The 25356-nt window shown below is 45.3% G+C and overlaps 1 protein-coding gene across 8 annotated transcripts in view; it reads left to right on the top strand.

Moving 5' to 3' along the window:
* LOC109893290 (voltage-dependent L-type calcium channel subunit beta-1) overlaps positions 1 to 23531 on the top strand; it is a 35163-nt gene extending 11632 nt beyond the window's left edge. For 2 of the 8 annotated variants that reach the window (XM_020486448.2, XM_031827277.1), the window contains 13 exons: positions 6365 to 6484; positions 6833 to 6955; positions 7255 to 7391; positions 7859 to 7926; positions 10736 to 10896; positions 15126 to 15206; positions 15310 to 15368; positions 15517 to 15626; positions 16682 to 16690; positions 18325 to 18476; positions 18611 to 18706; positions 18914 to 19099; positions 21224 to 23531. In XM_020486448.2, the coding sequence (XP_020342037.2) occupies positions 6365 to 6484; positions 6833 to 6955; positions 7255 to 7391; positions 7859 to 7926; positions 10736 to 10896; positions 15126 to 15206; positions 15310 to 15368; positions 15517 to 15626; positions 16682 to 16690; positions 18325 to 18476; positions 18611 to 18706; positions 18914 to 19099; positions 21224 to 21778 (1857 nt within the window). In that variant the 3' untranslated portion in view covers positions 21779 to 23531. Of the gene's footprint in view, positions 1 to 1401; positions 1591 to 6364; positions 6485 to 6832; positions 6956 to 7254; positions 7392 to 7858; positions 7927 to 10735; positions 10897 to 11482; positions 11512 to 15125; positions 15207 to 15309; positions 15369 to 15516; positions 15627 to 16681; positions 16691 to 18324; positions 18477 to 18610; positions 18707 to 18913; positions 20989 to 21223 lie in introns of those variants that run through there. The other 6 variants (XM_020486450.2, XM_031827276.1, XM_031827279.1 and 3 more) reach the window with 6 other exon arrangements.
* Positions 23532 to 25356: the final 1825 nt, after the last annotated feature.

The raw sequence follows: 25356 nt of genomic DNA, 5'->3' as shown, positions 1-25356 counted from the left end.
TTTTCACCCCTCATTATTCAATGCTCTTGTCTTTCCCACTCCCACTCTTTTCCCTCAGTTTTCAACTGAAAGCATTTCTTACTGTAAATTGTATTTAATGGATAAGGATATATATGTGTGTGTGTGTGTGTGTGTGTGTGTGGTGTGTGTGTGTGTGTGAATATTTGCCAAGAAAATCTAGTTTGTGAAACCTTCTGCCATGGCTCAGCTTTGAAGTGATTACCCATATCCTCGTCCTCCTTCTCTCCTCCACCGCGACTCTACCTCTTCCTCCTCCTCCCCTCTGGGGTGGCAGGTAGTCTAGCGGTTAGAGTGTTGGGACAGTAACCAAAAGGTTGCTTGTTCGAATCCCTGAGCCAGCAAGGTGGAAAAATCTGCCATTCTTCCCTTGAGCAAGGAAGGTAACCCCCACAACAGCTCCTCCTCGGGCACCAATGATGTGGACATCATGTCTAATAAATACATGTATTTGGTGTCATATGTATTACTGACTATTTCTAGGGAGAACATATACGAATCTTGTCAAATTCTTCTAGATCTTTTCCATACGGGTATGGAGTGACATTATCAGAGATGTGCGTATTATGAAACATTCTGTCTTATTGATTTGGGTGGGACCCAGTCATCGTTATATAAGTCTATGGGCCCAGCTCTATAGGCAAAGCCTTGAAGCAGGATGTTTATCAAATACAAGCTCAGCTGTAGCCATTAGTAACCAGTTGAGTGTGTTTCTGAGAGCATGTTAATCTAGCCATTTCTTCTGCCTTCACCACTTCCAAAAGTGAGCGGTCCTATTCTGATTCTCTCTCTCTCTCTACTAAGCAACTGGGCTGGTTACTATGACACTACTGGGAACTCTGGCCTGGCCAATGGGAGAGCAGCTATGGGATCAGGTGGTCTTTAGCTATTTTGAACAGGAGCTGTGAGCAACTAAATTAGTGACAGAATCCATTGACAAAGAGAGGGAGTGGAAGAGGGAAGGACAGTATGCAGTAAAGGGGCATGTAGAGAGGCGATGGGAGATAAAGAGAAAGGTGGAGGAGAGAGAGGACAGTAGGTGAGAAAGCGTAAGGGGTAGGGTAAGAGTAATTAGAGTATCCATACTGCCTGTTGATCGGTACATCACCCTGGTCTCTGCCTCACACTCCCCCTCCAGACTTTATTTGTTTAGTCAAGGATTGATTAAATCCCTAATTGTGTCTCCCTCTCTCTTTTTCTCTCCATCGATTTCACTCCCGTCTTTCTGTCTTTCTATTCTGCGGTTTTGTTATGTGGCGTGACCAGGTTGAGTGAGTGAGTCACGCATACTGTAAACACACGAACGCGCACACACGCACACACACACACGCAGACTCACTCATCCCTCTTGCTCCCTCTCTGCTGCTTTCACTGCATCACAGACCTGTTGCAGCAGTCAGGGAGTTGCTGTTCTGTGAGTTATTCTGAGGCAGTAAGCTATTCTCTCTTTATTCTCTCTCGTAGACAGACACAGTCCTCTTGGTTGCTCATCTAGCTTAATTAACCTTTCTGTAATATTCAGCTCTCCATGTTGGGATGCACCTGTATGGGTTAGAGGATGACTCAGAGCCGGTAAGTGGCAACGGCTATTATCATCATTATTAAACACTGCATGTCTGTGTCGGGGAGATGGGCAAGGGTGTGTGTTTGTGTTAATGAAACAGGAAGTAGGGATGGTCGGGTGGCTCCCCTGGAAGTGTAACCGTTGCCTTGGTTACCGGGCGTGGCATTGCTAAGCCACTGATGATTTTGATGCGACAGGTGGCTGCACTACAATCGACGTTCTGTTTGTTATTCATTCAAACCGTATAAAGTGACACAGTAAATATCAAAGTACCTATCTCTCTCTCAGATACAGTGTTTCTGTTTGTCAGCGGCAGGTTGCCCTGGTGTACATTTAGCCCTTCAAGTCCTGTCTGGTCTCTATTGCTCTGGAGCAGAGATGGAGGCTAAAGCCGCTGAAACTTCACCTCCGACCCCTGACCCTGTTTACCTTCTGGGGCATTCTGGGACTCGACCCTTCTTTTAATTTCTTCTCTTCTTTTCACACGGTTCTATGCGTAGCAACAGTACCTGTAGTTGCTGTTGTAACAGCCAGAGAGCAATAGGGAGTCCGAGTTTTCTGATTTTGTTATGGCACATACTTGTGTGCTAATTATCAAATGCCCACGTATTTGAACTCTTATTTGAAATCATTACATATGGTGGATGTCAATTCTCACCACATTCTCACCTCTATTTTAAAACCCCACACCTAATGACTCACTCATTCTGCCTTGCACATTCAGCTGTCCGCATTCTTGTCTGCACCTCCCACGGGTGTATGCAGCAAGCGAGCGAGAGAATCTGACACCTGGAAAAACAGAACAAGTGAGATAGTTACATAAAGAGAGCACTCAAACATTTGACAAGTGAGCCAGGCTGTACTCCCAGTGCTGGGCTGTAGTGTACAGTATAGCAGGCAGGGAACGCTCCGCTCTGAGCAGAGCCCCCCCCAAGAGAGGAGGCCAGGCCAGCGTTTTTATTGTGTGGTATGGGTGGATTAGGGTCAGCCAGAGAGGCTCAGGTTACCAAGCATCATGGGTGGTGGAAGTGGACGAAACCATAGCCACTTCATGAGTAATTTATCAGTGCTAATATTAAATCCAGGCCTTTTTATCTCTATCTCCCTCTCTCTCTGACACGCCCACACTCAAACACATCAAAGCGCCTGATCAGATGTGATTCAGGTTTGCATATGTGTTTTGATGCATCCACTTCACACTCATATCACACCAGTCAAGTGTTATGTGCCAGACAGTAATGTGTGTATTTGATGAGTAGGCTTGAATGCAGGCAGGCAGCCAGGCAGGCAGCCAGGCAGGTTCCCTTTGTGCCTCCAGGTTATTAATAAAGGGTGAAACAAAAGAAATGCCACAGAGAGGTGGACCTGATGACAATTATAGGTGATTGTTTGGGATATTTGCCTCGAGCCATTCAAAATGAGGTAGGCACCAGGCAGTAGTACAGAACACACTACATATTATGGTCTAAACAGAGATGGACAGAACACACTACACTACATATTGTGGTCTAAACAGAGATGGACAGAACACACTACAGTACATATTATGGTCTAAACGGAGATGGACAGAACACACTACACTACATATTATGGTCTAAACGGAGATGGACAGAACACACTACACTACATATTATGGTCTAAACGGAGATGGACAGAACACACTACAGTACATATTATGGTCTAAATAGAGATGGACAGAACACACTACAGTACATATTATGGTCTAAACGGAGATGAAGCAAAGCATAGGGAGATGGGAAAAGCCAGGCAGTGGAAAATAACATGTTGAGAAGGGAGAAGGAGAGATAAAGCGGAGGGAGAGAGATCCCAGGGGAGGAAAAAACAGATTATCACGTTGGGCACAAGGCCTTGATTGTGTTATACCACAGAGATGAAACGGTATGAACATTTCATATCACGATTATAGTGACCAAAATGATCACGGTTATCAGTATTATCGCGGTTTTGTTAAAATGTGCTGGGAATTTTCAAAAAGTAATGATACACTGAAATCGTTTTATATTGAAAACCAACAAACAACAAATAAAATTAGCAGCACTATGCACTTTTTGTGTGTATAAACGTTAAAATAATAACATTAGCATTAAAGATGGCACCATGTGGCCATGAGAGTTTAACGTTTCCCTAGTGCAGCTTTAAATGAACACAACCTTAAGTAAGCAAATCAAATCAAACAAACAAACAAATCAAATTAGCAGCACTCACTTGGTAGTGAGGCACAGCAACCTCCATCAGCCTCAGAAAGCCAGGCCTCTCAATTTGAAATGGCATCATGTCCTTTGCAATGTAATATGAAAGGCCTGCAGTGAGGTCTTGAGCATTTTTTTGATGTGGGTGCATGAGCCTGCCTTTTCAAATGCTCGAGTGTCTGTGTCACAACTGTAGATGAGGGACCAGTAGCATCACTGGGTTTGCCTACTGCACGCCTATAAACGAGGGAATAGCAAATGTATTTATTATTATTATTATTATTATTGGTGTTTTATTATAATTATTCACTTACACACACACACACACACACACACACACACACACAGTCAATCTTCTGTGTTGCATTTGAGTGTATGCAATGACCTCATGCGCTATTGACATAAATACAAATTAATCTTAAGAAGACCGTTATAGTAATTGCAATGAGCCCAACAATTGACCTAAATACAGGAGTCTTTATAGGATTCTATAGTGTTTCTGCTGTTGGAACACTTTTACAACCCAAGTCGACGTCTGCCGGATTTTTTAATTAACATAATATGTTGATTGGGTGACTAAACTCAGCAAAGAAATAAACGTCCTCTCACTGTCAACTGCGTTTATTTTCAGCAAACTTAACATGTGTAAATGTTTGTATGAACATAACAAGATTCAACAACTGAGAGACAAAATGAACAAGTTCCATAGAGATGTGACTAACAGAAATTGAATAATGTGTCCCTGAACAAAGGGGGGGGGGGGGGGTCAAAATCAAAGTAAGTCAGTATCTGGTGTGGCCACCAGCTGCATTAAGTACTACAGTGCATCTCCTCCTCATAGACTGCACCAGATTTTCCCGTTCCCGATGTTACCCCACTCTTCCACCAAGGCACCTGCAAGTTCCTGGACATTTCTGGGGGGATGGACCTAGCCCTCACCCTCTGATCCAACAGGTCCCAGACGTACTCAATTGGATTGAGATCTGGGCTCTTCGCTGGCCATGGCAGAAGACTGACATTCCTGTCTTGCAGGCAATCACGCACAGAACGAGCAGTATGGCTGGTGGCATTGTCATGCTGGAGGGTCATGTCAGGATGACCCTGCAGGAAGGGTACCACATGAGGGAGGAAGATGTCATCCCTGTAAAGCACAGCGTTGAGATTGCCTGCAATGACAACAAGCTAAGTCCGATGATGCTGTGACACACTGCCCCAGACCAAGACCGACACTCCACCTCCAAATCGATCCCGCTCCAGAGTACAGGCCTCTGTGTAATGCTCATTCCTTCGACGATAAACGCCAATCCGACCATCACCCCTGGTGAGACAAAAACACGGCTCGTCAGGGAAGAGCACTTTTTTCCAGTTCTGGCTGATCCAGTGACGGTGGGTTTGTACCCATAGGTGACGTTGTTACCGGTGATGTCTGGTGAGGACCTGCCGTACAACAGGCCTACAAGCCCTCAGTCTAGCCTCTCTCAGCCTATTGCGGACAGTCTATGCACTGATGGATTGTGCGTTCCTGGTGTAACTCAGGCAGTTGTTGCCATCCTGTACCTGTCCCGCAGGTGTTATGTTCAGATGTACCGATCCTGTGCAGGTGTTACACGTGGTCTGTCATTGCGAGGACGATCAGCTGTCCATCATGTCTCCCTGTAGCGCTGTCTTAGGCATCTTACAGTATGGACATTGTCATTTATTGCCCTGGCCACATCTGCAGTCCGCATGCCTCCTTGCAGCATGCCTAAGGCACGTTCACGCAGGTGAGCAGGGACCCTGGGCATCTTTCATTTGGTGTTTTTCTGTAGAAAGGCCTCTTTAGTTTTCATAACTGTGACCTTATTGCCTACCGTCTGTAAGATGTTAATGTCTTAATGACCGTTCCACAGGCGCATGTTCATTAATTGTTTATGGTTCATTGAACAAGCATGGGAAACAGTGTTTAAACCCTTTACAATGAAGATCTGTGAAGTTATTTGAAGACAGGATCCTGAAAAAGGGACGTTTACATAAGGTTTACATAACGTGTTATCGTGTGACAGTATTTACCTTGAGTTTTTCAAACTGTGGCAATGAAACACGGTTTTAATGATAATTCAAAGTTGAAATGGTATACTAATAGTCGGGAATTTTACCTTGGTTTGTCATGAAACCGGTAACTGTTTCATCCCTAATTCCACACATACCTCTACAGTCAACTCATTTCTCTCCCCCATGTCTGTCTGTTGGTGTTTGTTATGGGGAGGTGTGTGTGTTGCTTGTGTGTGTGTGTGTGTGTGGTTCCAGTAATACTATTGCTGTCTTTATTGCCCTCAGGGGTTTTATTCAAGGATGTGTGGTCATGCCATAGAATACGCTTGTGTACACGCACACACACACACACACACACACACACACATGCACACACGCTCGTACAAACATACAGCACACTAGAACAAATGACCATGCTCCTTCTTTCCTTCTCTTTATTCCTCCTATCTCTCTGCCCTCTTTCTTTCTCTCTCTCACATAAACCCTCACTCACTCTCTCACTTCCTTACTCTGTCCCTGTGTGTGTGTGTGTGTGTTGCAGGGCTCTGCCGACTCCTACACCAGCCGGCCGTCGGACTCAGATGTGTCCCTGGAGGAGGACCCAGAGGCGCTGCGGAAGGAGGCAGACCTACAGGCCCTCGCCACCCTCGAGAAAGCAAAGGTCAGAGGTCACCATGGCCCTTTCCTGTGACCCTGTCCCTCTGTTATACAGTACAGCCGTACAGAACAGCACAGTCTTTAACCATTCACCCCGACCCTAACTATACACCTGACTATTCTCGCTAACAGTGTCCCCTCAATGTTTTAGGCACACGGTTAACACATATTATAACATATATTTCAATTCAATTAACATTCATTAAGTCTTTGTGAAATAATAGACATTGAGCGACATGAGTTTAGTATCTCATCCTGTCTTGTCCACTCTGTCGCCCTCATGTCATTCGTCATTCTTATCCTCTATTCTCATTCTTTGTTCTGCCTTTTTCTTTTGCTCCCACCTCCCCAGACCAAACCAGTAGCCTTCGCTGTGCGGACGAATGTGGGCTACAACTCTGGGCCCAACGACGACGTCCCAGTGCAGGGCATGGCCATCTCCTTTGAAGCCAAAGACTTCCTACACATCAAAGAGGTACCAGAGCTGCGTAAACAACACTGGGCCTTCTTATTTCTTATTGTTAGATTGTTTCTGAAGATGAGTTAGTCCCCATACCCTTGAGCTTTACGAAGACGGCGGGATATTGTTCAGTTATAGTATGAACATCCGGTTCTATATATATATATCTGATTGATGTGTCGATAAGCAAGCTAAGATGGCGGTGGTGGTTGCCTTGGCAACAACAGCAGGGGCTCTGAGCGAGGGAGGGGAAGACCGGTGTGTGTATTATTGGGTGGTATTGAGGTGTTTGTCTGTCTGTGTGCTCTGTGCAGAAGTACAATAATGACTGGTGGATTGGGCGTCTGGTGAAGGAGGGCTGTGAGGTGGGGTTCATCCCCAGCCCAGTCAAACTGGAGAACACCCGGCTACTGCAGGAGCAGAAGATGAGACAGAACCGCCTCAGCTCCAGGTACTGGCTGCTGCCCACACCCACGTCCCCTGGCACACATCACCCTGTCACTTTACGGCAACATAGATCAGTTACCTATCGGCTCCGTCATATCAGAGCTGTTATCCAACAGGGTTGGGCTCAATTCGAATTGAAGGCAGTTAATTCAGAAAGTGATTTGAATTTGAAATAAGTAGCGTCTACTTTTCAGTTTATTGAGAAGTCATTGAAAATAAATGCCCTTTTTTCGATTATTCAATTGTCATTTTAGTTTACTTTCTAAATGGACTGCCTTCAATTCGAATTGAGCCAACCTTGTTATCCAATTAGCTTCCACAATGCATGCAACATAATACAGTACAATGATCACCAAATCAACAGTCACTACTTCACAATTAAAAATAGGAAAAGTGACAATTTTTTTTCAGTCCACCTCACTTTTCACCAGTAACCATCCACTCATTGTTCTCTCCTCCACCCTCTTACAGTAAATCTGGTGGCAGCTCCAGCCTGGACGTTGCCACTGGAACACGCAGGCCCACCCCTCCTGGCACAGGTAAGGTCAGGGGGGGGTGCGGGGTCATCTTCACCTCTCGACTGGCTAGAAGAGACACACACACTACAGCACTGTGTGTGTGACGATAGATATAGCCCTCTGTCGCGGCCTGTCGCTAATATTCCGTGTAGATTTTAACTGGATAGTTGGTGATCCATGATTTAACGGATATCTGCAGTGTGAAGGGGAGCGTCTCAGTGGGTGTGCTGCTGATACTGGAGTGAGATAGACAGAGAGAAGGAGAGGGGTCCTAGCAGGTCATTAGTATGGCTAACAGGACCAGCCTGAAATAGAGCGGAGGATATAGTGCTCCTCTCATTAAATCTGATCACTACGCTTGGCCAGACCAGGGAGGCATCCCAAAGGGCACCCTGTCCCCTACATCGTGCACTAGTTTTGACCAAAGCCTTATTGGCCCTTGTCAAAGGTAATGCACTTTAATAGGAATAGGGTCCGATTTGAGACTCAGCCCATACCTTATGTGTTAGCACTGAGCAGAAACAGTGTAGTTCAGTTCAGTCATGCTGCTGGATAGACAGTACGGTTCACTGAGACGGAGGGAAATAAATAGACATAGAGACAGAAGGAAAGATTGATGGTGTGGAATTACAGAAATATATACACTACTGTTCAAAAGTTTGGGGTCACTTAGAAATATCCATGTTTTTGAAAGAGAAGCACATTTCCGTGTCCACTAAAATAACATCAAATTGATCAGAAATACAGTGTAGACATTGTTAATGTTGTAAATGACTATTGTAGCTGGAAACGGCAGATTATTATTATATATATATTTTTTAAATGGAATATCTACATAGGTGTACAGAGGCGCATTATCAGCAACCATCATTCCTGTGTTCCAATGGCACGTTGTGTTAGCCTATCCAAGTTTAAAACACCAGTCTCAACGTCAACATTGGTGACTCCGTGACTCCGGGATGCTGGCCTTCTAGGCAGAGTTCCTCTGTCCGGTGTCTGTGTTTTTTTGCCCATCTTTTCCTTTTATTGGCCAGTCTGAGATATGGCTTTTTCTTTGCAACTCTGCCTAGAAGGCCAGCATCCCGGAGTCACCTCTTCACTGTTGACGTTGAGACTGGTGTTTTGCGGGTACTATTTAATGAAGCTGCCAGTTAAGGACTTGTTAGGTGGCTGTTTCTCAAACTAGACACTCTAATATACTTGTCCTCTTGCTCAGATGTGCACTGGGGCCTCCCACTCCTCTTTCTATTCTGGTTAGAGCCAGTTTGCACTGTTCTGTGAAGGGCGTAGTACACAGCGTTGTATGAGAACTTCAGTTTCTTGGCAATTTCTCGCATGGAAGAGCCTTTATTTCACAGAACAAGAATAGACTGTCGACTTTCAGAAGAAATGTCTTTATTTCTGGCAATTTTGATCCTGTAATTGAAGTCACAAATGCTGATGCTCCAGATACTCAACTAGTTTGAAGAAGGCCAGTTTTATTGCTTCTTTAATCAGAACAACAGTTTTCTGCTGTGCTAACATAATTGCAAAAGGGTTTTCTAATGATAAATTATCCTTTTAAAATGATTAACTTGGATTAGCTAACACAACGTGCCATTGGAACACAGGAGTGATGGCTGCTGATAATGGGCCTCTGTACGCCTATGTAGATATTCCATTAAATATCAGCTGTTTCCAGCCACAATAGTCATTTGCAACATAAAAAATGTCTACACTGTATTTCTGATCAATTTGATGTTATTTTAATGGATATTTTTTTTTGCTTTCTTTCAAAAACAAGAACATTTCTAAGTGACCCCAAACTTTTGAATGGTAGTGTACATGTTTTTATCAGATAAGAACTGACTGGGAGTGAGTTCATTGAATAATTGAATTGAAGACAGACGGACTAGATCAGACGTAGATTGACTGTAACTGGCGTTGTTTCTTCGTTGATGGATGACCTAACAATGATGGATGTGTTACGTTAAAACACTACAGTTATAGTATGGTTCTCTGTATCAACCATATTTGTTATACCTGAACTGATATACCAAACCCCTCTTCCTGCCTGGCTGTGCCGGCTTAAAACACCCTTACCCACATCCAAAACACAGAGCCCTCACCACCGTAACCAGTCGCAGCACACAGCAAACCCCTCTTCCTGCCTGGCTGTGCCGGGTTAAAACACCCCTACCCACACCCAAAACACAGAGCCCTCACCACCGTAACCAGTCGCAGCACACACAAAACCCTCAAGGCAGCTACACACCTTTTTCTGCCTCCACCTCCTAGCACCTCTTCTTCTCTGCTCTCTCCCTGCTCTTTCTCTCTCCCTGCTCTTTCTCTCTCTTTCTCTTGTCTCCGACACTTCTTCTTCAGCAGTGGATAGCTCTCTCTTCCACCACCTCCTTTCTCTCCACATCTCTCGCTTACTCACTGTTCTGTTTCGATTGCTGTTTTTCTGACCTGCTCATACACTGATTTCGTAGTCACCTATTGACTTTTTATTTCAACACTGTTATTTCTGGTTCAGAACGCTTTCATTTCTCCCATTTCTAGATCTCAGATCGGAGTCTGTCCTACTCTCTGCTTTTGATTGCCTTGTCTTTTATTGATTACCTTTCTTATCATGCCTTTCTTGTCCTCCTTTTTCTCTTTCCTCCTTTTTTCTCTGTCCTCGTTTCTCTGTCCTCGTTTCTCTGTCCTCGTTTCTCTGTCCTCGTTTCTCTGTATACATCTCCACTTTTTCTTCCTCTTTCACTATTGCTCGATATTCTTTCTCTCTCTTTCTGTCCCTGTCATCTCTCTCTCTCTCTCTCTCTCTCTACCCCGCACCACCCCTCAGCTCATGTGGACATGTCCACGATGGCTTTTGACCTTGACCCCCTGGACCTGGATGCTGAGGAGCCCCCTGAGCCCCAGGGTGACCCTCGCTCCCCCAAGGGCAGCGCAGGCAGCGTCACCTCCCCCCAGGGCCAAATCCACCGCCTGCCCTTCTTTAAGAAGGTAAAGCCCTCCAGGGGCCCCAGGCACTACGGCTGCTTCCCATCCCCACCTCCCTTCAACCAAAACCCCCACTACTGCACGCAGCTATGGCCCAGTCCTAGGCTATAATAACCTTTGTCTGTCCCCACTAGCCCCTCTTACCCTTACCGTCTCCGACTTACTGCACTAAACTGACCCACCGTTCCCGCCGCTAGCCAGCGCCTGTCTGACTCCCTAATCCCGATTGGCCCCTCTGTCTCTGGTCACCATGGTAACGCCGAGTTATGTTTGCCTGTGCGTTTCTGCGCTGATCAACTGGGGGGAGGGGTTGAGCTAAAGACGACCCTGAACATGTTCATACATTCACCGATGCAAAAGCAATGTATGAATATTCATCGACGGTGCAACTCTAAACAATAAATGTCATTATTGATCAGACTACAGTGGGTGTGGCCTCCGCTGTCCTATTGAACAGCTCCACTCCCAATTCCCAACTAATCGTCACCTGTCAATAACAACACGTCCTCTGTCTTTTGTGCTTTTTGTCTCTTTTTGTCCCTTTTGCTCTGTCTTCTCGTGGGGGTTGATGTGCGGAATGATACTGTAGGTGGTCCGGCTAAACAGAAACAGAAGTCGGTGAGTCGGTGCTGACCTTTAATTCACCTTTACCTTCTGTTCTGTCTCATCCTCCTCCTCTTCCTCTCTGTTGTCTCTCCATGTTTCTCAGTCTGCTCTCATGTCAGCTTATGCTAGAGAGAGTGGGAGGTGACTGGATTTGAAAATTTCCTCATTTTTGTCAAGTTTTTCACTTATTCCCCAAGAAGAAGATTTCCGTGTTGCAGTTGTCCCCAGGGATATTGTGTTCCAAAATGATCAATTAAGAAATTCTGGGAAATTATAGGGAGGAACTGTAGGAAGGGAAATGTTAGTTCCACTCTCCCAAATGCAAGCAGGGCTTCCATTTGTCTCTGTCGTCAGAGCTGATTGGGTAAACACGGGCTGTCAGTATGCAGTCAGAGCTGATTGGGTAAACACGGGCTGTCAGTGTGCAGGCGTGTCACGGCCCCTGTCACACACGGTTCTGGTGAACGTTAATGCTCCCTGATGTGTTTTCATTCCCATTCTGGATGGCTGCTTTGAGTGACAGCCATTAGCCTATCATCAGCCCGCTTCGCTATCCCTCCCCATCTCAGAGCTGTCAACACAGCTTTGATCCCGTAGATACAGGAGACTGTGGAGGCAGAGGCACGCTTTGTCCTCCAATAGCAAAAACACTTTCTATAGATTACGTGAAAGTTCATGTTGTTCAGAAGAAGAGACATAAATGGTGATCCACAGTACATCTCCCTCAGCACTGCCCCTCTAGAGATGAGCACCGTTTGGAAAAGTTCTTAAGTGTATTTTTTAGATGTAGTGAATCGTAATGAGGTGAACTGCGTCCACTGCCTGGTTGTGGAGGTGTGGCTTTATGTAACGTAACGGAACTTAGTGGAGGAGAGCTCTTCAAGCCTCTATGCTACTGCTCTCAGTGCACTAAAGTGCTGCATGGAATACAGAGGAGAAGGCGTGCTGAGAATACAGAGAGCTGACACCGAATACACACGAGCACCCTACAGGTGTAGGATCTTAATTGGATCCCTTTTTGTTGCTGAGAATCTTGAAGCTCATTTGCATTTCCTGCAGCGTGATTTACATACATTTACTGAAAACCCACACTAGCACACCGTTATATTAACAGTATTACACTTTTCATGCACACTACTTTTGGCCAGCTAATAGCCTAACCATGGATCAACCAACGTTATGGACTAAGCCTTCAAATGGGTCAAATGAAGAGCCTACATCTGTATTCTCCTCATGCCTTCCTATCTGTTAGTGGATAGACCATGGGACCTGTTCTCCTCTCACCTGTCATTCCAAAACAGGACGCTTTCTATAACAGAGCAGATGCTTATAGATGCGGTGTTGGGCAGATGAATCATGCTCCTCATGATTCATATTGATGGAATGTTAATGTATGCGTTTTGTTTTACTTGTTTTAGAATATTGATTGACTGTGTGTGGGTGTTTTGCGTAAGAGTGCATGTCATTTTCAATGTGATTTGAGTGTTTGAAGTAAGTGTCTTGAGAAATGTATGTTGGTTCAAAATGAGGTATCTTTTTGTAGGTTTAGTGTGTGCTTGTTGTCCGTTTTCTCTGGGCCTAAAAACCCATTTGGCTCGGTGTCTATCTGGCTTCTTTCTATACAGCAATTGGGGTCTACCACACAGATACAGTGGGGCAAAAAAGTATTTAGTCAGCCACCAATTGTGCAAGTTCTCCCACTTAAAAAGATGAGAGGCCTGTAATTTTCATCATATGTACACTTCAACTATGACAGACAAAATGAGAGAGAAATAAATCCAGAAAATCACATTGTAGGGTTTTTAATGAATTTATTAGCAAATTATGGTGGAAAATAAGTATTTGGTCAATAACAAAAGTTTATGTCAATATTTAGTTATATACCCTTTGTTGGCAATGACAGAGGTCAAACGTTTTCTGTAAGTCTTCACAAGTTTTTCACACACGGTTGCTGGTATTTTGGCCCATTCCTCCATGCAGATCTCCTCTAGAGTAGTGATGTTTTGGGGCTGTTGCTGTGCAACACGGACTTTCAACTCCCTCCAAAGATTTTCTATGGGGTTGAGATCTGGAGACTGGCTAGGCTGGCAATGCCCTTGCTGATGGAAGGAGGTTTTCACTCAAAATCTCACGATACATGGCCCCATTCATTCTTTCCTTTACACGGAACAGTTGTCCTGGTCCCTTTGCAGAAAAACAGCCCCAAAGCATGATGTTTCCACCCCCATGCTTCACAGTAGGTATGGTGTTCTTTGGATGCAACTCCGCATTCTTTGTCCTCCAAACACGACGAGTTGAGTTTTTACCAAAAAGTTATATTTTGGTTTCATCTGACCATATGACATTCTCCCAATCTTCTTCTGGATCATCCAAATGCTCTCTAGCAAACTTCAGACGGGCCTGGACATGTACTGGCTTAAGCAGGGGCACATGTCTGGCACTGCAGGATTTGAGTCCCTGGCGGCGTAGTGTGTTACTGATGGTAGGCTTTGTTACTTTGGTCCCAGCTCGCTGCAGGTCATTCACTAGGTCCTCCCGTGTGGTTCTGGGATTTTTGCTCACCGTTCTTGTGATCATTTTGACCCCACGGGGTGAGATCTTGCGTGGAGCCCCAGATCGAGGGAGATTATCAGTGGTCTTGTATGTCTTCCATTTCCTAATAATTGCTCCCACAGTTGATTTCTTCAAACCAAGCTCCTTACCTTTTGCAGATTCAGTCTTCCCAGCCTGGTGCAGGTCTACAATTTTGTTTCTGGTGTCCTTTGACAGCTCTTTGGTCTTGGCCATAGTGGAGTTTGGAGTGTGACTGTTTGAGGTTGTGGACAGGTGTCTTTTATACTGATAACAAGTTCAAACAGGTGCCATTTAATACAGGTAACGAGTGGAGGACAGAGGAGCCTCTGAAATAAGTTACAGGTCTGTGAGAGCCAGAAATCTTGCTTGTTTGTAGGTGACCAAATACTTATTTTCCACCATAATTTGCAAATAAATTCATTTTAAAAATCCTACAATGTGATTTTCTGGATTTTTTAGTTGAAGTGTACCTATGATGAAAATCACAGGCCTCTCTCATATTTTTAAGTGGGAGAACTTGCACAATTGGTGGCTGACTAAGTACTTTTTTGCCCCACTGTATGTACATACTGAGAGTTATCTTTGACTGGAACCACAGTCACGTATGCCATTTGGCTGGACGGAAGCTCCTGAGAATTTTAAGATATCAATAATGGCTCTTACCATTCTCAATAGCTCATTCTGATCCAGTTGAATTATAGTTTATTTCATTTGCTATGACTGGGAGAGCAGACTTGAGAAATGGAAATGTGAAAAAAAATTGCGCTTGGTCTTGGTGCTTTTATCCTCTCCAAGAAAATAAATGGTCTCTGTCTGAAATGCTTTATATATCATTCTGACTGTGCAGAGAGAAGGGAGAGTGTTGACAGAATGTTGATTTATGTGTGTGTTTCTGTGGCCGTAGGTTGTGCAGCTCCGTACGTGTGCGTACAAAGTGGCTATAGGTTGTGCGTCTCAGAGTATGCGTGAGCTCTGTTCGTGTGTATGTCTTTGTTCAGACACAGTGGTTATAGTGTCTCACCCCGCTCTTGGGGCTCTCCTGTCTGACTCAGATGGAGCATGTCCCCCCTTACGACGTGGTCCCCTCCATGAGACCCATCATTCTAGTGGGGCCGTCACTGAAGGGCTACGAGGTAAGGCTACTGTGTAGCTCAATCTCCCCAACTGTCTTCATGGTTTATTATACCGGTCATATCCCACGCCTCGGTTGTTCTTCTTCTCCTCGTCTCCCACCAGGTGACTGACATGATGCAAAAGGCTCTCTTTGACTTTCTCAAGCACAAGTTTGAGGGCAGGTGAGTTTCAGGCCAGCCAGAGAACACGACTGAAATATTTTGACCATATTTAGTAAAGGTTGAAAACGTCTTCAACTTACTATTTAGTTAACCTGCTTTTAGACGTTTCCAGTTCTCAGCCCTGATTGGTTGATCGTGTTTCTTCCAGGATATCCATCACCCGGGTGACCGCAGACATCTCCCTTGCCAAGCGCTCGGTCCTCAACAACCCCAGTAAACACACCATCATCGAGCGTTCCAGCACCCGCTCCAGCCTGGGTAAGACAGGACCAGTAGGGCAAGACATCCTTGTACCTTTCTTGTACCTATAAGAAAACCATTGATCACAATAAGCGCCAGGACTGGCTCTGTGCCTTTCCAACACACACCCGCGCGATCCATTTCAAAAAGCTTTGTTAGTTCATGTCTCTTATCATACGTTGGGCTATTGTGTTGTTACCTTTCACTATCAGTGTTGTCATATATCAATCTTAGCTTGTGTAAGTATTTGATCCTGCTGATGACCTGCCTGACTCTAAATGAAATGCCAGTTTGTACTTGGACAATGACTGGTGTTTACCTGTCACCGAGTATTGGGATAAAGATATTTAAAAGTATTGTTTCTGTTGGTGATAGCTACCTGGTCAGCAAAAGGTCAGGGAATATTGGATGTTAGCATCTATTGATAACATACAGTAGGGAGCCTCATAGTCAATTGAATTGAATTACACAAATGTTTTTACTTAGGTCATCAATCCGTTCCTTTTGGCATAGATAGTCTTCGATATCAGTGAGTAGGGCTAAGCACAGGACAGCATGGCCCCTCTAGAGGAGAGGCTAGCTGAGGAGAGGGGGGCAGTGTAGCCTGTCCATGGGAACCTGAACGGGTTGTTCTACCTTTAATTACTCACTGCCCCTCTCTGATCTGGCTTCTTCTCTTTCTCTATCCTGCCTTTTCCTACTCTCCACCCACCCGTCCCTCTCTGATCTGGCCTCTTCTCTTTCTCCATCCTGTCTTTTCCTACCCTCCACCCACCCATCCCTCTCTGATCTGGCCTCTTCTCTTTCTCCATCCTGTCTTTTCCTACCCTCCACCCACCCGTCCCTCTCTGATCTGGCCTCTTCTCTTTCTCCATCCTGTCTTTTCCTACCCTCCACCCAACTGTCCCTCTCTGATCTGGCCTCTTCTCTTTCTCCATCCTGTCTTTTCCTACCCTCCACCCACCCGTCCCTCTCTGATCTGGCCTCTTCTCTTTCTCCATCCTGTCTTTTCCTACCCTCCACCCACCCGTCCCTCTCGCCCACCTTCCCTCCACTCGCTCTGCGTCTCTCAGACGTACTGGGTACGTATGCTCTCAATCCCACGAGGAAGACAACCAAGAGCTTTTTTTTTCTCTGTTCTCCTCCCCTGTCTGTCTCTCACTACTCTCCTCATACACTCATACCTCATGCATCTGTCTGCCTGTCTGTCCCTCACACATGTTTGTGAAAGCCTGTTGCTTGCAATAATAACAATTTGAACTAAGGCTTGGAAAGAGTAGACTAATTACACAGCAGAATGAGTGCTCGGTGGGTCTGGTGGCTCTAGGCTGCTCAGCTGAGCGTCTGCCTGCTGTCTGTCTGTCTGGGGTTATGGGGAAATGTGATAGCGGGCCTGGGGGGGCAACTGTGATCAGGGAGGAGTGTACAGGGGAAGTTGATACTCCCCATTGCCTCCCACCCTGTGACCCAGAATTAGGGACCCGACTGTAAAGCAACATGTAAGAACACTTTACCTACAAGGAGCCTGTATGCATACTGAAACTCAAGCACAATTAGACTTTCATATATTAATGTGTTTTATATACCGTACATCATTGGTTACTACCAATCTCTGATACAGGGAACTCATTCTTCACAGAGATGCAGTGTAAATAGAGGGAATTTGGAGGTTAATAAAAGCTAGGACAGTTTGTTAGGTTTTCATTATTTTAGGTAAAGTTAATTTATTTTATCTCTCTGCGGAGCTTCTGGTCGCTGCCTTCCACCTGCAGGTTTAATTCCCTTTCTACTTCAGCCCTTCAGAGGGAGACCGTCTGAAGCCCGCATCCCCTCTGCAAATTACCTGTCCCCTGTTTATGTAATTGTGGCTGGGGTTGCTACCAGAAGCTCCACAGAGAGATAATGTAATTGTGGCTGGGGTTGCTACCAGAAGCTCCACAGAGAGATAATGTAATTGTGGCTGGAACACAGACCCCCCCCCCCCCCTCCCTCCAAAGAAATTGTACACACATCTGAGCGTATGATAAATGGGGACAGCCACGCTGTTAAAACCATACAGGCTCTTCTAGGGTTTTGCTGAAGGAGAATAAGAGTGTATAAAGCCGAGAACATCCAAACAGACTAATACGTTTGCTCTGCCTGATAGCTCTAACAGCGAATGCTATTACACTTCATCACTTTCAGATGATTTTATTCGTTGACATGTTCAGAACAGTATATCAAGTGCCACCACATGCATCTCATTCTTACAAGCCTCCTTCCTTCCAGAGTTTGAGTTGATGTAAAAAGTTGTGTTAGAGACCATGTTTACCAGTTGCAAAACATCAGTTACTGCTCGTTGGAATGTGGCAACAGAATGAGAATGCCCTTATGTTCCATTTAGTGGTGTGTAAATGGAATATCTAATGCGATGGGTTGTTTCACATGCACCGAACCTCTTGCCAAAATGTTGACATGCATGATAGTGTTAACATGCCACGTTTGCATGTGCGTGTATGTATCCTGTTTATTTTGAAATTGTGTGTGTGTGTGTGTGTGTGTGAAATATGAGTTATCAAAGTGGCAATAGTCACACGGATCTCCCTGTATACTCCAGAAGGGATTTAAATGTGGACAGAATTGAGATTTGACAACCAATTCAAGTTGTATCCTCTGTGTGTTCAGACACCTACTACACCCTGTTACTTATTGCATTTCCATGTTCTCTACCACATAGCGGAGGTGCAGAGTGAGATTGAGCGAATCTTTGAGCTGGCCCGCACCCTGCAGCTGGTTGCCCTAGACGCAGACACCATCAACCACCCCTCTCAGTTGGCTAAGACCTCCCTGGCTCCTATCATTGTCTACATCAAAATAGCCTCACCTAAGGTACCCTCTGAATTTGTGGTCGATTGACTTCCTCTATCACGTCCTACTGAAATGTCATGTATGTGACTGAAATGTCTGTAGATGTGACATCTCTGTCAGTGACCAGCTGTATGTTGTTGCCTGTTTCCCTTCAGGTCCTCCAGAGGCTCATTAAATCCCGGGGGAAGTCCCAGGCCAAACACCTGAATGTGCAGATGGTGGCAGCAGACAAGCTGGCCCAGTGCCCCCCTGTGAGTGTCTGTCTGTGGCCCTGGATTCCATGGCCGAAAGGCACATGTTCTTACATGCTGTTTGCCCTGAACAAATTAATTCACAATTCCCAGTCTGAACAATGGCATTGGCTTAACATTGAAATGAATGCCCTTTTAGGTAGCTGGCTGAATCTCTGACGTTGACAGGTGAGACACTAACATAATGTCCCTCTGTGTTGTATGTAGGAGCTGTTTGACATCATCCTGGATGAGAACCAGCTGGAGGACGCCTGTGAGCATCTGGCTGACTACCTGGAGGCCTACTGGAAGGCCACCCACCCCCCCAGCAGTAACCCCCCCAACCCCCTCCTCAACCGCACCATGGCCACGGCCGCCCTGGCCGCCTCCCCAGAGCCCGTCTCCAACCTGCAGGTACAGGTGCTCACCTCCCTGCGCCGCAACCTGGAGTTCTGGCCCGGCCTGGATGGCCCCGGGGCCGAGCATGGGAAAGTGGCCGAGCACGCCCTCTAAAGGCCAGCTGTGGGGGACGGGGGACGGCTCAGGGGGAGCGACACCGCCTTCCTAACCGGCTGCCTGCTCTCCAGATATATCTCCTCCCATCCTCCCTCCCTCTCTCCATCCCTCCCTTTGACCTGAAAGAAGAAACCTAATCACATTGTTTAGACCACATTCTCATTCATAATACTGTATAGAGAAACACTACATACATGGAGAGATGGAGGGGGCTATTAACTGGAGAGTGTATACTGGGTCCATCACATTGGATCCAATTGAGCACAGACATTCATATTCATATTCACACACACACACACACATCAGAGTGCTCAGAACAATATAGGCCCCACACATTACTGTGAAAGCCTTCTGCATTAGAAAACACCCACACACAAACAGAGAGCTTCGTCCTCTTCGAGAACCTCTCTGCAAATGACACAGTATGTTAGAGCAACACACACAGCAAAATTAGCAAAGGAGAGTTTATATGGGCAGGACACTGGTTCCAGACCAAACCAACACTGGGGAGGGTTTTCTGTGAGAATAACACACACACACAATCACATTGGAGTTGTGAAATGAATTGACGGGCGCAGTTATTGGATCAAATGAAAATCCTCCATCTGTCCATCAGTCAGAGAGGTACAATACCTCTGTCTCTGGTCTGCTGCCGATTCCCTGTTTACTGTAATTGGTTGAGAAAATGGCGTTGTGTGCCCCTTACCCAACCTCAGGGCTCCCTGCCTGGCCTCCTTTCTTCAGCACTCCTTTATCGTCTGGGAAACGGTGTCCAGTTTACTTCCCTTCTCCGTGTTGCCATGGCACCGTCCCTGAAAAGGAGCGAATCATCTCGGCCGCTTGGCCAATGTGTGCCTTGTTGTTGTGGCATCATTTCTAGTTTTCTGATTTGTGTGGCGTGGCAGGGATGGGCTGTGTGTGTGTGTGAGAGCATGCATATGCGTGCGCGCGTGTGTGTGTAAAGTGATGTGGGCCATGACTAATAGGAATGTCCTATTTCATGAATTCACACAGGAAACTCTAACCAGCAGAAAAATTATAATCTGAGTCTCATCTCCAATCAGCCACTGGCTTCAGCCAAATACATACAGCATGACTCATGACTGTCACAGTCCAAGATCTTGTGAAAGTGTCCAAGCTGCTTCCATATATCAATGAGTTATACCCACAGAATTGATTTAATCGTGTTCATTTAGACATAAATGCACTATTATGAACAGTGCTTTCTCTGATTCAGTAGGTCATATTTGATATGGTGCGGCTAGCTGTACATTGTCTTAAGTCAGATAGCGCGTCAATTCCGCCTGCACTGATCTCCCGGCTGAGGGCCGAGCGTCGCGTGGGAGTAACACAGTCTGACAAAAGAGAATGGCGGCTGTATAGATTCATTTGGAGGAGATTTTGTTCAGTTATTATTTTACTGTCCATGGGTGTGACTAAGCTCTGCCTATTCAAAGTCATTAGCAAGGATCAGCCAAATGTTGGCTTCGCCCAACTCTAAAGTGTCTTGTTAAGTGTGCTGAGTTAAACAGAATGTAATACTTACTACTTAGGAGGAACATGCTTGTGAATGAAGAGATATCACAATTAGTTGAAACATCATTTTAGCTGCTGTGAAAGATCTGCCATAAGAGGGCACTGTTGGTTTTGCAGCCAGGAGCTGAACAGGGTGTTTTGCTTGTCTAATGACTGCATAGCTGTTTCTCTTACAGATGATGAATGAACACATTTCTGTAGTCTATGGAAAAGAGTCTGCGTGCATGTATTAAATACAACAAATAATGTCACTTTGACCAAGTAATTATTTACACGGTGTGTTATAAGTACTGCATAAATATATCCATTGTTATACTGTAAACCTATGTGTTGCATTGTGAACTGACTGACTGACATTACTGATATCCTGTTTGATCTAACTGCACCCTAACCTGTCCTAACCCTGTTGACTAACCCACTGCCCGGGCCTTGTTCTGTCTCACTGTGTCTCTGCATGGCGTGTGGTGTGGGCGGGGCTCGCTGCAGGGGCCGTACCTGGTGACCGGAGAACAGAAGCGGGAAGGGCCTTTGTCGGAGTGCGGTGGTAGCGGCAGTCTCCATGACTACCAGAGTGACCAGGGAGGGAAGCAGCAACCGCAGCAGCAGAAGCAGCAGACCTACATGCACTCCTCACGGGGCCAGCTACGGGCAGGGGGTGGGAGGGGCCTGTCCCGGCAGGACACCTTCGACTCTGAGACTCAGGGCAGTCGGGACTCGGCCTACACTGAAGCAGGGGACTCTTGCATGGACATTGAGACCGACCCCTACGAGGAGTCTGAGATGTACCGCGGGGTAGGGGGCGGGGGCAGCCGCCTCCACCTGGCCCAGCACCATGGCCGACAGGCCTCCTGGGAAGACGAGGGGGCCGAGCCGGACCAGGAGAACCTCAACCACCCTCCCATGGCCTCCCATACCCAGCCTGGGCAACATGGCCGGGCCAAGCTAAGGGAGAGGTACTGCCAGGAACCCGGGGACACCGGCACCAACATGGGCCGCAACAAGAATCAGGAGGACTGGGGGAGGGACGTGTACATCCGCTGAACACACATCACAACATATGGGCTAGGAGGCTGATGGACAGACTGGGGGAGGGAGGGAGGGAGGAAGTTCACGGTTAGGGCTAGGGGGTTAGCGGGGAGAGGAGGGTGGGTTTGGGGGCCATGCCAATCAGAGGCTCATGAATTAATATGTTTACAACCCTATTAAAGAAGTACTTTTCTCATTGTTGAGTACGCTGTAAAGAAGAAACCAACTGCCAGACGCCATCCACCTCATCCAGATATTTTAGCTATATTCAATTAATTTATGTTTTGAGAAAAAAAGCAGTTTGGTTGGTCTCTTTTTAGTTTATTTTGTTAGTACTACTGCATGAATACCATGGAATCCTACTGAACTGACAGCACGAGGACAGTTATCATTATGAATTCATCATTGTGTGATCTGTATGGCTTAATCTCTGTAGTGTAGAATGTGAAGGCTGATAGAGCTATAGTCTGTCGTGTCTGTCCTCTGCAGTCTTAAACAGGGTTGTATGTCCCATGTACAGTACAGAGCATCAGGGTCTCTATCCCCACAGCTTCAGGCTCAGCTTCAGGATTCAGACACTTTCAGGATGGATCCTAAGCTTTTTGAGTCCCTCTCCCCCGATTCCTCATCACCCAGACCTTAAAAGCTATCTGGATGGAAAAGTTGCCATAATGTCTTCAGAATAGTTTTGAGATAATTGGTTTCTTCGTTTGACACTTACCTTAATGTTACGAATAAAAGGAAACACCCCAAAGATACTACTACTTCTTCCCTAACCGACTTCAGCCATAGCATTGCAATAGAACTGTATTTGTCCGGTTGTCCCCATCTGTTTACTGCTATTTTAGGGATACTGTCTGTCTGTGGGTGATAGCTTCGCTCGTGTCGTATACATTTGTCTTTTTGAATGTGGTACAGTTCATAAGCAGCACTACAGTAGTAGTCGCGTGAATGAAATGTCCTACCTAATAGTCTCTCACACCCTCCGACTTTACTTCAAGAACTCCAATCACAAGTGCCGGAATGTTTCGCCAAGCCACGTCCACCATTGTCATGGCGGGATGTCTTATCTCTTGTCACACTCGCTGTTTTCATACGTGTGTCTTTTACTGTATGTGTCTTCTTGGCAACTACCCTGCACTGTAGCCCACCCTGTCGCTCCAGCACGATGTCCACCACCATCTTGTTTTCTCTGCACCAGCTTTGTGTTGTCTACGTGTTACAGGGCACACTAACAGTTATGTAAGAGTTGTTTTGCGTGGTAAATCACCCCAAACGTTCAACCAAACGGCTAGCTTGTCTGAATGTCAGATGCCATGCACTTCACTTCTTGATTTCTGACTGACTTTTAGTGGTGTTTTTTTCCCTGTGGACATTTGCATTTTATAAGGTCCTCAGTTCTTTAGCACTAGTGAGAAGAGTGTAAAGGGGGGGGGGGGGGGGTCTTGGTCTTTAACTCAGTTAACTAAATGGAGGATCCTCAAATGTCTTTGGTGGGCTCCTTCTGCCCACCCCTTCAGTCAAATCAATAAATATAAAATAATAATTGGTAAATAATGTTTATTGTTGCGTTATCGCAATTGTTAAAAAGATGGAAGAACATGTATCATTGGTGCCTGATTGTAGCTACATTTTGCTTTTTCTGCCTTTTCATTTTTAATCTGTGGATAAATTCGTATTTTAATTAAAATTTTAATCAGAAGAAAAAGGTGCTTGGGAATTTCATTGTGTCACTCCTTTGATCAAATAAAATTGTATTGGTCACATACACGTGGTTATCAGATGTTAATGCGAGTGTGGTAAAATGCTTGTGCTTCTCGTTCCGACAGTGCAATAATATCTAACGAGAAATCTAACAATTCCACAACAACTACCTAATACACACAAATGGAAAGGGATGGAATAAGAATATGTACATATAAATATATGGATGGTATAAGATACATTACTCATCCCATATGTATATACTGTAAGATATGTAAACATTAAAGTGGCATTATTTAAAGTGACTAGTGGTCAATTTATTAAAGTGGCCAATGATTTAAGTCTATGTAGGCAGCAGCCAATCTTTGTTAGTGATGGCTGTTTAACAGTCTGATGACTTGAGATAGAAGTGTTTTTTTTCAGTTTTTTATTTATTTATTTTTATTTAACCTTTATTTAACCAGGTAAACTAGTTGAGAACAAGTTCTCATTTGCAACTGCGACCTGGCCAAGATAAAGCATAGCAGTTCGACACAGTGGGGCAAAAAAAGTATTTAGTCAGCCACCAATTGTGCAAGTTCTCCCACTTAAAAAGATGAGAGGCCTGTGATTTTCATCATAGGTACACTTCAACTATGACAGACAAAATGAGAAAAAAAATCCAGAAAATCACATTGTAGGATTTTTTATGAATTTATTGCAAATTATGGTGGAAAATAAGTATTTGGTCACCTACAAACAAGCAAGATTTCTGGCTCTCACAGACCTGTAACTTCTTTAAGAGGCTCCTCTGTCCTCTACTCGTTACCTGTATTAATGGCACCTGTTTGAACTTGTTATCAGTATAAAAGACACCTGTCCACAACCTCAAACAGTCACACACCAAACTCCACTATGCCCAAGACCAAAGAGCTGTCAAAGGACACCAGAAACAAAATTGTAGACCTGCACCAGGCTGGGAAGACTGAATCTGCAATAGGTAAGCAGCTTGGTTTGAAGAAATCAACTGTGGGAGCAATTATTAGGAAATGGAAGACATACAAGACCACAGATAATCTCCCTCGATCTGGGGCTCCACGCAAGATCTCACCCCGTGGGGTCAAAATGATCACAAGAACGGTGAGCAAAAATCCCAGAACCACACGGGGGTACTTAGTGAATGACCTGCAGAGAGCTGGGATGAAAGTAACAAAGCCTACCATCAGTAACACACTACGCCGCCAGGGACTCAAATCCTGCAGTGCCAGACGTGTCCCCCTGCTTAAGCCAGTACATGTCCAGGCCCGTCTGAAGTTTGCTAGAGTATTTGGATGATCCAGAAGAAGATTGGGAGAATGTCATATGGTCAGATGAAACCAAAATATAACTATAACTTAAAAACTCAACTCGTTGTGTTTGGAGGACAAAGAATGCTGAGTTGCATCCAAAGAACACCATACCTACTGTGAAGCATGGGGGTGGAAACATCATGCTTTGGGGCTGTTTTTCTGCAAAGGGACCAGGACGACTGATCTGTGTAAAGGAAAGAATGAATGGGGCCATGTATTGTGAGATTTTGAGTGAAAACCTACTTCCATCAGCAAGGGCATTGAAGATGAAACGTGGCTGGGTCTTTCAGCATGACAATGATCCCAAACACACCGCCCGGGCAACGAAGGAGTGGCTTCATAAGAAGCATTTCAAGGTCCTGGAGTGGCCTAGCCAGTCTCCAGATCTCAACCCCATAGAAAATCTTTGGAGGGAATTGAAAGTCTGTGTTGCCCAGCAACAGCCCCAAAACATCACTGCTCTAGAGGAGATCTGCATGGAGGAATGGGCCAAAATACCAGCAACAGTGTGTGAAAACCTTGTGAAGACTTACAGAAAATGTATGACCTCTGTCATTGCCA

The sequence above is a fragment of the Oncorhynchus kisutch genome, linkage group LG6 (assembly GCF_002021735.2).
Source record: "Oncorhynchus kisutch isolate 150728-3 linkage group LG6, Okis_V2, whole genome shotgun sequence".
Classification (NCBI taxonomy): Eukaryota; Metazoa; Chordata; class Actinopteri; order Salmoniformes; family Salmonidae; genus Oncorhynchus; species Oncorhynchus kisutch.
Note: the sequence above shows the minus strand (reverse complement) of the source record. Positions and strands in the feature narration are given on the sequence as shown.